Source organism: Gallus gallus, chromosome 8 (assembly GCF_016699485.2).
Source record: "Gallus gallus isolate bGalGal1 chromosome 8, bGalGal1.mat.broiler.GRCg7b, whole genome shotgun sequence".
NCBI lineage: Eukaryota > Metazoa > Chordata > Aves > Galliformes > Phasianidae > Gallus > Gallus gallus.
The window spans coordinates 12,716,772-12,731,591 of record NC_052539.1 but is presented as its reverse complement, the minus strand read 5'-3'; the positions used below and the strand labels follow the sequence as shown (position 1 = coordinate 12,731,591).

At 37.8% G+C, this 14,820-nt stretch overlaps 1 protein-coding gene across 16 annotated transcripts in view; it reads left to right on the top strand.

Annotated features, from left to right (window-relative positions):
* The window catches only part of PTBP2 (polypyrimidine tract binding protein 2), a 45,730-nt gene that overhangs the window by 1,293 nt on the left and 29,617 nt on the right, over window positions 1–14,820 (top strand). For 13 of the 16 annotated variants that reach the window (XM_025153061.3, XM_040704975.2, XM_025153060.3 and 10 more), the window contains exons 2-3: window positions 391–421; window positions 12,900–12,975. In XM_025153061.3, the coding sequence (XP_025008829.3) occupies window positions 391–421; window positions 12,900–12,975 (107 nt within the window). Of the gene's footprint in view, window positions 1–390; window positions 422–12,899; window positions 13,281–14,820 lie in introns of those variants that run through there. The other 3 variants (XM_015290736.4, XM_046944986.1, XM_046944987.1) reach the window with 2 other exon arrangements.

Sequence of the window (14,820 nt, the reverse complement as noted above, 5' to 3'; positions counted from 1 at the left end):
TCTCCAGGTTGAACTGGATGCCTAGTTAACAGGGTTTGTGAGAAAAGTTCTGTGTTTACTTTTAAGTTCTTCCTTTTTTCACCCGGTTTGTGCTCTCACATCATCCCGATACCCATGTTTCCTAAATGTACTGCCTGGTAGCGTGTTGCATTAGAGTAATGTTTACATGAAACTTTGAACTCCTCTGTAGAAGCCTACGAGCAGGTGGAGCTTGTAGGTTTCTCTTCTGTATTCTCTCTGTCATTTTTTCTTTGGCCACACTTTCTGGATTGGGAAAGTTGTTGACTTATTTGATCCCTAATTACTCTGATGTTGCAGAACAAAGCAACAAAAGCCCTTGATTTTTATGAGAACAAATTGACTTATGTTTCTTTTTTTTTTTTCTTACAGCATTGTCACTGATGTTGCAGTTGGTGTGAAGGTAGGATGTGCACTTAACAAATAAGTGGGTACACTGCTGATACCAAATGAACTGCTTTGAGCATGTGTCACTGCAAATTTTAAGACTTTAAGCAGTCATTGTCAGCTGATATTTAGTCAGCAGTATATGCTTTATTAACAAAAAATCCCTACAGATAAATTGGAGGCCCTACATAAAAGACTTTTCTAGGCACTAGACTGTAAACAGGAGTTCTAAATTAATGTTGTGCTATCAGATTCCTATTTAAAATTTTTATTTTGCAGATTATTTTTCAAAACAGTGCTTTCTCATGTGTTTTGCTGATGTTTTCTTCTCCCCTTATCCTCTTTCAAAACAGTTAACGCTGAAATTAGGAAAAGTTGTTCTATCAGTACAGAAGAAGAGTGCTACAGTTTATGTAGACAGAAGTAAACATTTTCTTTGCTTGACTTCTTGTCTCCAAGTTCAGTTATGAGTTTATAATATTTGTTAAAACAAGGAAGGAGTTTCCTATAGGTCATTAATTATTTTTTTCACTTCTGTATCCAGTTTTGTTTCAAGATCTGCATCAGTACTTCATAAAAATAGCTTGAGAAATAACAAGAATGAAATGATCTGTGGGAGAAGAGAACTTTAAATTGTTAATGCACATAAGAAATCCTATTTCAGGGGTATGCATGAAAGTTTTCTAATGAATATGGTCTCTACACTTGTCTGGGGAGTTCGTAGCTGTACTACATAGCTGCCTTTTCACCTGAAGCTAGTTTATGTTAACTGCTTGGTGAACCAGGTTTTGTGGAGTATAGCTACCTGGCTCAGGTTCAGTAGTGGTTCTGCTGGATTTGGGCTACCTCGTACATAATACAATCAGCCTTTAGATAATAGTGGCTACTGTGTCAGATGAACCTGCATTATATTTAAGTAAGCTCTCTTCTAGGAGGAGTTGCAATAAACTGTATGTTCTGGACCTACCTGGGTCCTTGTGTGTATTCAGTATTGCAGATAAATCACTCTTGGAGTTGAAAGGAAAGTACAGTTATTAAAGTACTTCCATGGGAACTAATCCCATTCAGAAATACAGACTGGCACAGTTGTTTCCCCGTTACCTGGGAGGACAGTGTCAACTGCCTACAACTGTAGGAGTGTATTTGACAGTTAAATTCAAGTCTTTCAGAAATAAACTGTACCACATGAAGAACTTTGTGGCAAAATAATTCATAAAATCACTCTCAGTCATTTCTAATGAAGAGGCAATTTCAGACAGTCCATGTATTACTTAAACATAAAATTCTGACATTCTTGATTTAGGAGAAGTTGATTCAATATCAATTCTTAGTATGAGTGACTTAGAATCTTAGAGGAATTTGAGCGTTCCTGAAATACTTTGTGTGTAGAGCAATTTTGGAACCATATTTTCAGGTACTAGCAAGGCAATGAAGGCACATCAAATGACATAACTACTTCTTTCTGCCGATTGTAGAAATTGTGGATATAATACAAGAAAGAAGGCTAGGGAAGTGTATCAGAAGATGGTCACGTTAAATACTGGGAAATGCAAGCAGCTATATAAAGGCATGATCTTTGTCACATGAAAATGGTATTGTTGATATAAAAGGAAACAAGCTGTGCACAGGAACATAAGGAATAAAATAAAGACAATAGTTTTTTGAAGGAAACTGTTAAATATGAGTGAGGTAAGGTAGACTGTCTCCTGGAGCTTCTGTAACTGTCTCAGGACACCAGGAAGAGTGTGACATGGAATTTCTTACTAATTCATACTCATAGTTTGTGTAAGCAGTCTAATGTTGGCTCTAGTCATATTTTCTAGAAAGCATTGTGAAACACTTCTGTGTTTCTTTTCTCTGGTGGATGTTCATTGCTGTTAGTAAACCTAATGCTATAAAGCTGAGGGATGCTTTACCTGTTAGTTGGTATATATGACAGGGAAAATTCATGTGGCTTTAACTTAGCTGTCATCTGTTCTTAGGGGTGTATTGAGAGTGGGTAGAGAGCAGCTTTTGAGTGCCAAGGTCTTGCATCAGCAGATTTAATGCTCTTTTAGTACTGCTTTTATCATGATTGGACAGCCATTAGAAGCAGACAAGGATTTACCTGTACTTGCACATGATCAACTTACCCAGGGTATTTGTGTGACCTTACACTTTCTTGAGGCTTTTTGTACCTGCTCTTTGTATGCTGATCAGCTATATAGTGTATTTGGAGAAAAGGACTGTGACCCTTCTCTTAGAAAGTATGATTTATCAAAATCATCATCAGTGATGTTGATGATACAATTTCCAACCATGGAAATTGTATTAACTATTGTCTGGCAGGCTTCTTTCGTAAGCAGAAAAGTGAGCTTGTTAGCTATGTTTTAAACCCATTTGTTAAGACTAGTAGTGGAAGTTAACAAGTATAGACAGGGAATTGTCTTTGAATTAAAAAAAGGGTTTTCAGCTTTAGTAACTGTATGTAGGTGAGTATAAATAAAGGGAATACTTACTTGTCATATTCTTAGTTATATAGTCTAACTGCAAATTTCTAATGAGGTTAAATTTAAAGCTATTGCCGTTTATTTGTGCTACGCAGCTTAGCTTGATTTAAAGCATTTTTATGTTCAACAAACTCTTGAGTGTTCCATCGTTATTTTATTTGCGTGCTGAGTCAGAAGAAATTAATACCAAAAGCTGAGGACAGCATTCAGCACAAGATGAAGGAGTGCAGAACTGATGAATGCTATTTGAAAGCTTGGTTTACGTGGTGTAAATGTGGTGTTCTGTCTAAAATCAAATGTGTAATGAGAGCATACTTCCCAGCTAATATGTCAGAGAAGCAGTGTGCTTATTTTCTGGAAGAATTAGAATATGTCCAAATGCAGATGACTTGTGGCCATAATGTAAAGTCATTCATACTTGATTGATATGTAGGGTCTTGTCTGTCTGACTTAGAATTCATGGCGTGCCTTTGCACAAAGTACACCCCTTACAGTACAACTTAATAGCAATATGAAAATACTGAGTTTCAACTCTGTGTCAGATGTTACTTTGTGAGCTCCCACTGTATATGAACAGTTTGTGTAAAGTGTTTTGAGTAGAACACAGGCTTAAGGCTTCCAATAATGACAGTAATACTGTGTTGATTGTTACTTCTTCGCATTTTCATTTCTTGAAGAAATTCTGTACATGCTAAGATTCATAGATTTCTTTGTGCACACTTTTGAAAACTGTCATGTTGTACAGTTAGAAAAAAATATTTTATACATTTTAGTTGCTCTGTTTTTATTACATGTGGTCCATAGTTCTTAAAACAAAATGGCATCCTAAATTTCAGGTAGTTTCAGAGACAAGTTAGCATCTTATCTCTGTAGTCATTGAGGAATGTCAGTTGTGGCATTTTGACATCCGGATCCGACAGCTGTAGTTATAATTGCTGTCTTGTGTTCTCCATACAGTTAGCTAGTTAATCTGGCTAAGTAAATTTACTTGATACTTGGAGTAGTGGAGGCCTTTTGATGCAGTGAATGTAGGAAGTATATAACCTGTCTTTTCTCTGGAGTAATAACGAAAGTCTTCAGAGATACAGAAGCTGTGATGGAAAGAATGTACCTCACAGAGATGTAGGGAATAACTATATGATGAGCTTCTAGTTGGTATTGATAGTTCTCTTTGTAAGTGTGAGCCACTTCAGCTTAATGTATCATGTTTCTCCTTGTTGGCATGATTAGCTGTGCAGTGAATGTGGCCTTAACAATTGAGTGACTCATTTGGGGATGTGCATTGCACGTTTCAGGATGACTGCAGTCAGTCCGGTTATGACGCTGCCTGATGAGCAGAAAAAGGTGGGGAGGGAGTGAAGGGATGGTTTTCTTTCTTCGTTCTTCTAACACATTTAGTTGGTACATAAGGTTTGGGAATTTGTAACGCTGTAGAACTGCTTTGGGCTACCCACTGGCCAAGAGCAGAGCTTCAGCTGCCAAATGTGAACAGCCCAGGTTATGTCTGGGAGAAGAAGTCTCTTGTATTACTGTAAACATAGATTTGTTTTGAAGATCTGGGAAAAGGATCTTTTTTTCCCCAAGACTCAGAGCATCAACCTTTTTTAGTAAGCTTAAGAAAAGATGAAATTCATTGTGGTTTTAGTTGGTAATATTAGGATTGATAAGTAGGTGATGCTAGAACATATTGTACTAGTACTTTCTATTAGCTTTCCAACAAGTGGTGTATCACAAAGGTCCTCTTTTTCCTGGTTGCTGAAACTTAACAGTCTGGAGGAAAAGCAGTAGCTAAAACCAGCACAAGTTGAAGGAGAGAAATAAGAGAGCACTGAGTAAGAGTGTTTCTAAGTACTCCCTAAGCAGTATTCATTTTTTTTTTTAACTCAAATTCTGAGATATTCTCTTCTCTTAGGAAATTATAGAAAACCGACTCTTAGGAAATTATAGAAAACCGAGATGCCTGGGGCCGGAGAAACTCCAGGTATCTATACAGACTGGAAGGAACAGTCCTTGAGAGCAGCTCTGCAGAGAAGGACCTGGGGGTCCTGATGGATGACAAACTTAACATGAGCCAGCAGTGTGCTCTTGCAGCTTGGAAAGCAAATGGTATCCTGGGCTCCACCATGAGAGGGGTGGCCAGCAGGGACAGGGAGGTGACTGTTGCTCTCTACTCTGCTCTTGTGAGGCCCCATCTGGAGTACTGTGTCCAGGTATGGAGCCCCCAGTACAAGAAAGACAGAGAGCTGTTGAAGAGGGTCCAGAGGAGGGCCATGAAGATGATCAGGGGGCTGGAGCACGTCCCCTACGAAGACAGGCTGAGGGAGCTGGGCTTATTCAGCCTGGAGAAGAGAAGGCGGTGGGGTGACCTCATTGCAGCCTTTCAGTACCTGAAGGGAGCCTATAAACAGGAAGGGAGTAAACTCTTTGAAAGGGTAGATAACAGCAGGATAAGGGGGAACAGTTTTAAGTTGAAAGAGGGAAGATTTAGGTTGGATGTTAGGGGGAAGTTCTTTACCAGAAGAGTGGTGAGGTGCTGGAACGGGCTGCCCAGAGAGGTAGTGGATGCCCTTTCCTGGGAGGTGTTCAAGGCCAGGTTGGCTGGGGTCCTGGGCAACCTGGTCTAGTAAATCGGAGGTTGGTGGCCCTGCCTGTCAGGGAGGTTGGAGATTCATGATCCTTGAGGTCCCTTCCAATGCAGGCCATTCTGTGATTCTGTGACTGGTTTTTGCTACTAATAATGGAGAGCTTAATTATGGTGGAAATAAATATTTTGGTCATATTGAGACTTTTTACTTAAGCTGTTTATAATATACTTTAAAAAAGGAAGCATAGAAATAATTTATTAGAAATTCTAGCAAGTTAACAAAAGATAAGTTTAGCCTTCCTTTAGGAAAAGAGAAAATGTATTTTAGTAGATTTTTCCTTTGTTTCTTTTTTTTTTCCCCTAGATCTACTGTTTAACCTTGATGGTCATCACTCTTAGACAAGAGGAGGGGAATGGAAGCAAAGGAAACAGATTCACTTTTACAGACAAACGCCACGCGATGGTTTTATTTTTCGTAGAATAGTGTTTCTCGTGCTAATTGGGCTGTTAGTAGGTTAGACAAAGTTTCTGCTAAGGCCTGCGGTACGAAAGCTGTTTGCGTGTGAATTGGAGAAACTGTGGTAGCTGGGATAATGTTTACAATTGAACTTTTATATTCAACAGTATTTTGTTAGAGCAGCACTAGTAAGCAAAAATATTCAGAACGTTCTAACAGTGAAGTGGGAATGGTGTATGATTGAAGTTTGTAAGTCTGGAACTGGCATCTGGATTTGTTTCTTCAGCAGGGGTATGTAAAGTATGTCCTTGATGGCAAAAGCAACTGAAACAATACAATGAAAGACACCTGCTGTTTATAAAAGATGTTAAAATGGACCCTATTGGAGGTGGCTTTCATATTTGTTCTTGAAAGTCTACTACAATTCCTTCTTTTTATTTCGGTAATTTTTTTCTTAAGGTGACAGAATGGTTGGGTACTATGTCAATTGAAAAAAAAAGTTGAAAGTGGAGAGAAAATAAAAGTTTTGAAGATTAATGCTGTGAATGCTTACAGGAAATTTCTGTTTGTTGCAAATTGGGAGTCACTTTTCCTTTGTAAGAGAACGCCTGGACTTGTGTATTAATTGAGAGGACTGTGGGAAGGGAGGTGTGATCGTTTGCCTGGTCTGAAGAGCTTGATGAATGTTAAGGATGGGATAGGTTTCCAGTTTCTTAGAGCTGTGAGATCTGTTTTCACAGGCAAATGAAGCTGTATTCCACTTTTTCCTGCCTCTGTGACACCTAAGGCGCAAATGTATGAATAAACCACTTCACAAACCTTTCTTGGGATCTTAACCAGGTTGAAGCTGAGCTGACACAGTAATGAGTTATGTCTTCTTTAGTGCTTTGGGGCAAATCTGATGTGGTTGCATAGGCTCTTGTAGCAATATAGACTTAATGTTGCTTGGGAAGGACAACAGAAACAAACTGCTTAGGGCTAAGGAGAAGGTAGGACTGTTGCTTTTGGTTGTGGTGTTGGTTTTAATGAAGTTGTGGTTTCACAACCTACTATGGGGACTGATGTTTGATTTCAGGCTTATGTGCTGTGTCTTTTATTAAGCTGCAAGTACGTACAGCCATTGTTAGGTTTTCATATATTTGGTTCTTCCTTGAATGCCTAATGTAATTATTGCATTAAAGACTTTACAGTAGCACTGGAATGTCTCATTCATTGTTGCAGTATAGCAAATGGTCAAGTAGAAAATACATTTCTGATGGATCTTTTTGGGATGTAGAAACTGCTACAGAACAACTCTTTACTTCTAGATGCCATTGTATTCTAACCGGAAAGATAAGAGCATATCCAAATGATATCTTCTGTGAGCTGTTCTTGCCTGTTCCAGTTTTCTATCAGTTATATACATCTGCTTCAGAGTGACTGTTTCTGTGCTGGTGAAAGCAGAGTAATAAGTCTGACGTGCTGGAATAAATGATCTTTGTACTTCATCCAGGCTGTTTGAAGTGTTGACTGGTCTTGGGCTAGAGTTCTGACTGAAATGTTTCATTACAGTTTCAAAGTTTTTAAAAGTGAAGCTGGGTGGCATGGTTTAAGTGAAGGTTCTTAACGCTTCAGCTGCCTGGTTCGGTATGCCCATCTTGATTTCAGATGCTTTGAGAACTTTGGCTCTTTTTTCACATTGTTTTGATTGAGAGTCTGGAGGCTTTTCAGAGAAGTGGAGGCTGTCTCCTTTCAGTTTTAAAGACTTCAGATTCCCTTGATTGTGCATGCTCAATTTCTGAAAACTCTGTGGTGTGTGCTGGGCTTATAGTTGAAAGAAAAAAGAGCAAACTTGGTTTTCTCCTAGATGCATCCTTGCTTTAATATTTGTACACTCATTATTTCAGTTAATTGTTAGGAGATGTCCCCAGCCAACCATACGTTGTTTACAGCATGGAGAAGGATTGAAGTAGGGGGAAAAAGAATATGGAGGATGAAGTATGGGAAGGCAGACATATTTTATCCAGTTACTTCATAGGGAATTTAAGGCCAAGTGGTGTAATAGGATTCTTAAGCACTCATGAAAGCATACTACATATATGTAGGGTTCTGATGAAGAGATAATAAGCTTATAGTTGAAATTACGTGCTTTATAAAATACTATGAAACAGCAGCGGAATTGTTTTGGGTTTTATGTGTCAATTTGGTTTGGCCTGTTCTCATTGAGTGTTCTGTGATCCTGTATATGCGAGAGGTGTAGCAGTCTATTCGTTAGGTAATTTGGTGTATGTGTTTTGATAGCAGTGTGCAAAGTCGGAGAGTAAGGCAGGTCAAGCATTTCCTCTTCACCAACAGTATTTATGTAATGTATTTATGCAATGTTGCATTAGAAATGTATCCTATTAAAATAAGGCATTCATTACATTCTGTTCCATCGCATAAATATGGGAAAAAAAGAAGAGCACCATGTTTGGGTGTTTAAAGTGTGTTGCCCAGTCCTTTCTAACATCCATGCCCCAAAGTTATTTCAGCTACTGGATGTTGAAGCTGTTGGCTTGCACATGTGCATCTTGGCGAGGGATGTTGCTGTCTAGGTTAGAATTCTCATTACAGTCTCCCATACTGCTAGATTTCTGGCTCTTGCTTTTAAAACGTTCCCAGATGTTGTTAGAAATGAAATATTTCACAGTGCTGTTAGAATTCTTTAAATCATAAGCTGTCTCCTGGCTTGCCATAGCCTTTGGGAAGTTCCTGTGTAGCTCAGGTTCTCCTTTGCTCCCTCACATGGAGGGGAGGGATGGGGGGCAGGAAATCATCCTGTTGTTGGGAGAGGTTTGGAACGTCTACATATTGTATGCTACAAATCAGAGAACTTATTGAAGCAGTATTTTTCAGTATTTTTTGTAGGTGTTTTCTGATGGGATGTCAAGAAATTATTTTAGCTGATGCTGATGATATCTTAAAATGCAGTTAGTTTGTTTGCTTATTCTTTCTAGTATTATCAGTTCAGTGTTTCTGTAGTGTTAGAAGAGGCCTGCATGTTCACGCACTTCTGATAAGCCTTTGATAATTCAGAGTTTGTCGTGTTATGTGCAGCTGCAGCTTCTCACTGGAGCCTTCATAGCCTGGGATTATTGCAAAAAGAGCTGATAATATTTCTCTTTTACAAACAGTTGTCAAAAATACTCTGCTTGAAAGACTAAACCTCTCTGGTGGTTCTCAAGCCAAAATTGAGAAGTTTGGTGTTTTTTGGAGGGGTTTGGTAGCCTTTTCTTAAAGAGTGGTGGTAGTGGCTGTAGTAGGTCTGGGGGGTTTTTGAAATGTTTATGAGGAAGATTATTGGTAAGGACTTGTAAATAGTGTTTTTTTATTAGCCTGGAAAGATAGTAAGATAGTATGACTGTGACAACTTCCTGAAATGGCACAGGTACTTAATATAACTTGTGATAGCATGAAGTCTCAAGTGATCTGTTGTGGGGGAGTGGAGGGGTTGGAATCTGGAATCCAGCTATGTAAATTTAATTCCAGTAGTGAGGGATTCTGAGTTAACAGTGACTGCTAAAACAGGGAGCTAGAAGATTCATTTACTAAGCTAGTTACTTTTTGTTTCTCTTAGTATAATTGTTCATTTGAATTGTGGGAGAGCCAGAGTATATACAACAACTGTATTTACTAAAAGATTTCCTTACTAATTAACTGAAATATAGAAATACTATCTTCACTTTAAGGTATTGAAAGATTTTTATGTATGTATATTTAAGTTCCTTTGAAATACGCATTCAGAGCCTTGAGTTGACAACTTTTTTTGTCTTTTTCTGAAAACGTCGGTTTTGTGTAGTTTCCACTGGTTGGTTAAAACCATAGATTAACATGCTATTGCCACACCATGCTGTCAGAAGTACTTGGTGACAGGGGCCATGGTGTGATAACATTGCAGTCCTTGAAAGGGCTTTGATTCTGCAAGAAATCTAAAGTTCGCTGACTGTAGGAAGTTAATTTGTCCATTCCCTGATTTACTTTGTTATAGTACTTTGGCAGATGTTGAATCCAGAACATTTGTCCACGAATGTCTATGGTATAGTTAGTGTTTTAGGTTGTACACAAGATCAGTACTGATTAATGTTTTGCTTGACATTGGTAGGAATACAGATGTAGCATTGGAAACTTCTGCTCTTGAGGACTGGCTGTCAGAAGATGACCTTTTAATAGTGTACAATAAGTTTGTACTACTTTTGTCCTTTGCAATCTCTTTCCCTTGTGCTAAAATGAATACTCAAGTAGTTTCTATCATGTTGCTATTGTAGGAAATTTCCTTTGCAGCCTGTGACTGGGAGGGGAGTTGATGTGCCGGCTTCAGTTTGGCTTTTTTATTTTTAAACTTAAATTTGGACTTTTCTGTTGATCTATGTTTGTGATCTTCGGTCTCGAACTTGCTTGACACGCAGCAGCTTGCAAAGATAGGGGAAAGAGCTAAGTGAAAATTGGACTTGAATCTTCCATTTTTTTTTATTGAATTTGATTCACCATGTTCTTCAAAGATATGAGCTTGTTTTCCTTGTTTCTGAAACGCTCAATAGAATTGACCTGAACTTGATGGTTTCTTCGCATTGGATGATCTGACTATTGGAAGTGGTGTGCTTGAGAATAAGACTACTGTGTGCCTGAGATACTTGGGGAAGTGAGCTGTAATTCTGAAATGTATGTACAAGTGGTAGAATGTTGCCCTTGAAGTAGAGTGCAAGTCCTTTTTGGCCTGTCGCTCTCTAAAAGAAATTACACATAAAAACTGGTCCGAACCCACAAGATGAGTAAAATCTTTCCTTTGCTGAATGAATGTTTAAAAAAAAAAAAAAAAAAAAAAAAACTTGTCCTCTGTCATAATTTTGTGGGTGCTTATGTCATTATAACAGTGTTAGCTGACTTACTTGAAATGCTTATATTAAATTGCTTTGTAAAACAGCTGTCATCTTATGAGACCTTTTTGAAGCAGTAAGAAAGTCTGCTCTGCTCACATTGTAAGGTATATTTGTTTTACCAAAAGCTTGGCAAGCACGTATGGGAGTTGGCAGAAATTTGCCACATGCTTGTGGTTTCATGGTGAACACTGGGTTATAACAGTAAAATAAATGCTGTTTATAATATGTGCCAATGTAAGAAACTCACATGTTCTTCTGAAGCAAAAACTTTTTCAAGTATAATGACTGGCTGTGTAACGTTATCATGAGATGTTAAATATGTTTCAAAATGAAAAGCGAACTTTCAAAATTGCTCCTAAAACACAGCCAAGTAACCACTCTTTTTTGCTTGGTGTTGATTTTTGGACTTCTTGTGCTGTGGGTTAAAAAGCATATCAGGCTTTCATAACATGTTTCTTAGGAGGCAGAGGTTTATGTAGTCATTTTTACATTCTGCTAGTCTGAAGCTGCTCATTTAGGCAACTTCCAGAAGCTGAATACAGTTGGAACAAATTCTAGATTTCGGATTTGTGGAGTTCCTTTAGGGTTTGGGAAGAGCATTCATTCATCAGTACTGGGGGTGTTTCAGCTCTTCGTGTAGCATCTTCTGTACTGTTCCAAATTGATGACTGGCCTATTAAGGAAAAATCTACCACTGAATTAATTTAATTTGCCTAACTGAATGGATTCTGTCTCTGATGCCTCTGCCTATTGAGTTGAGCTGTCCAGGCTAGAGATGAGGGCTTTGGAGCAAGGATGGATGAGTAGCTGTGAGCAGAAATAACTGTTGTACTACTAAGTGAGCAGCAGTGTTGGCAATCTTGACCTTTAAGGTACTCTATGTATCTACGTAAATACTATATTAGAGAAATAGGCCATTAGAGAGAAAGAAGGAATGTTTGTGTAGCCATTTGTACTGATTTTTAGTGTATGATACTGACAGTATAGAGCAATATAGGTTGAATAATAAAGTTTCCATAACTTTTTTGGCATATGTCTTAGTTACGTCCAGCTATGTTTTTCCTTAGTTCTCTCTGACTGGAGAACCTTTGTATTGAGAACAAGAGGACCTCTTAGTATTAGTCATTTATTTTTAAAGGAAGTCAGTCGGTGATGTGACAGGCACGTTTTTTTTTTTTTGGTTGTTAAGAGCGAAGAGTCCTCCATAAGCTGTATAGAGCTACTACAGAGCTGATGCTAAAAATTGTCTTTAATATCTGTGTATGCGTACATACTACTTTTAATAACCTCTGTTTGTTAGTTGCCATTTTTTGTGTATATATACACAAAGGGGGAAAAGCAGTAGAGGAGAAAGAAGCAAATGTCTCTTCAGCTTTGCCAAATATCTGTCTTGCAAATAATTTGAGGAAAAGGTTTCTTCTCAGTTTACCATATAAATCCTACTCTGATTGTTTTGCAGACTACCTCTATTCAAAAAGATCATTTACTTGATAATTGTCATATTTTAGGAGTTACAGATGCTACCTTCTGCCCTAAGTTCTATTTTTCAGGACAAATGGATGTTTCCAGATTAAGCAGTGTCAGTATTCTCTGAAGTCTTTTTTTCTAATAGGAATGTTAGAATTGAGCTGAACTCCCCATTTCTGTTTGTGTAGATTTCCCTTTGTAGTTTCATCTGGATATAATAATTTAAAATAAAATATTAAAATAACTAAATATATCTTACGGAAGTACAGTAAATGTTTAATTATATTGTTTTAATTTAAAGTGCTGAACAAAGTTCAGCATTTCCTATTGTGTCTTAAGGTGGCTACATTTTGGCAGTGGGTAAAACAACTGTGCTTAAGCTGCTCTTGTTGCAAAGTTTGCCTTGTAAATATTCTGCTTTATGTAGACTTCAAGTTGTCGTGCTTAATCTGAAACGAGAAAGTCTGCCAAATCTGAATAGGTTTGGTTATGCTTGCTTAAGTTCTAAAGGTTTTCCCTGTCAAACTGACATTTTTAATATCATCTTTTAAAATCACAAAATAGAGGAAAAAAAAAATCTCTTACTGTCTCTTTCTTTTTAGAGAGGATCTGACGAACTTCTTTCAGGCAGTGTACTCAATAGCCCGAACTCTAACATGAGCAGCATGGTAGTTACTGGTAAGTGATGCCCTTTCAAAGGAGAAATCTATCATTTATTCTTGGATTCATTTCCTGTTTACAAGGGGAGAACACTGAAACGAGAATCCATTGTGCTATAGAGGGATAAACTGTTGGCATGTATTAGACTGTAGTGACTTCACATACAGTCAAAATCCTCAGGAATCTGAGAAGAGTAATCCCATGAAACAAAGAACAACTTTCAGATGTCTGTGCAGTACATCGATGGTGGATGACAGGATGAAAAATTACACTTGTCTTATACTGCTGCCTTCAAAGTAAGGAATCAGAACTACCAGTTAAAGGTAAACAGCAAACAACTCACTGTGACTTCTGTTTTTTCACGTGTAGCTTCTGTGAGCCTGGGCATTATGGGAGGAATGCTGCCCTGTAATGGATTCAAGAAAAGAGAATTTGGTCTGTTCTCATTTAGACTGCAAAAGCAGTAACTTCACTTTGCTTCTTCAGTCTGAGATGGCAGTGTTACTAAAATGTCAATGTTAGGTTGTTCTTTAACCACTATGGTGTTACTAGATAGAAAGGCTTTTAAGGAATTAGCACATAATAAAATGCCTTTCATTGCAGTATATGCTCCTGACATTTGAACTTGCTTTGAGTTCCTTGTGAGAGCTCACCTAACAGTCATGCTTTTTCTCTCTAAGAACATGTAACTTTTTTTTTCTTTCCTCAGAAATATGGAGAAATTAGTTCATGGTATCAGTGTTGCTTGGGCTTCCCAAACGGTTGCTTGGTTTACAGCTTCAGTGTGCAATATATATATATTTCCCACCTGTATTTACTTTTTGAGCAGTACAATATTAGTACCACATTTATTACTGGATTAAAAGGAAAGTAAACAAAGATTAGGATTCTAGATCCAGTTTCTTGATGTATTTAACATGCTGTGATGGCAGCTGTTGCCAGAGTGGACGTTCTCTCCCTGCATATCTAGTACAAACATGAAAAAAAGCATGTAACTGTTTGTGTTTCTGCCCTGCTCAATGCTGGAGTGTTGATGCTCTTGCAAGATAAGCTAACATAGCACTGAAGTGTACTGCTAAGAAGAGCTCCTTTCCATTGGAGCAGCTTACAGATTGGTCATATGACTGCAATTTCTAGATCCTGTACAGTGTAGAGAAAACAAGTGGGCTGTCAGAAGGATTTGTGGTCATTTTAGAGCCCCTGGAACACTTATTTATCTCCTCTGCTTTCCATGCTTTCTTCTTATTTCTGAAACAGGTACATCTTCTCATTTCCATTTTCTTGATGTCCTCAGCAGTCCAAGATAATACTGCTTCAGCAATTTGCTTTTCTTAAATGAGAAACCACAATTAAAGGGTGTTTGAATTGTGTACATTTGGGTTTGAGCTTTGAGTATGGGGGTGGAGTGTCATTCTTTACAGGGCAAGTCAGTTTTCCCTGAACATTCTGAAAATTTTCCATGTATTTGTAGAGAAACTTGAAAATCAGGAGAGCTAAATGGAAGTTTACTTATCAAAAGGAAAAAATTAAAAGCTAAAGGGGTAAGAAAAGAACTATATGTTTGGGTTTTCAGAAGAAAATTTACAGAAGCTTTTCTAAGTAGCCTTAAAACTTGAAATTTGAGTTTATCTCATCTTTGGGAAAAAAAAAAAAAGCTTTGATTCTATAATGTGGATGGAGGAGTTTGTATTTAATGAATGCAAATCCTCCTACCCTCCATCTTGGTTTTGGTCCTCACCTTCATTTTTTTTTTTTTTTTTTTTTTTTTTTTTAGCACTAAAGAGACAGTTTCCAAACAAATTGATTCTCTGTTTTATACATGCAAGACCTCTTGGTAGGTTTCTAGGCATCCAGAACCGTAAA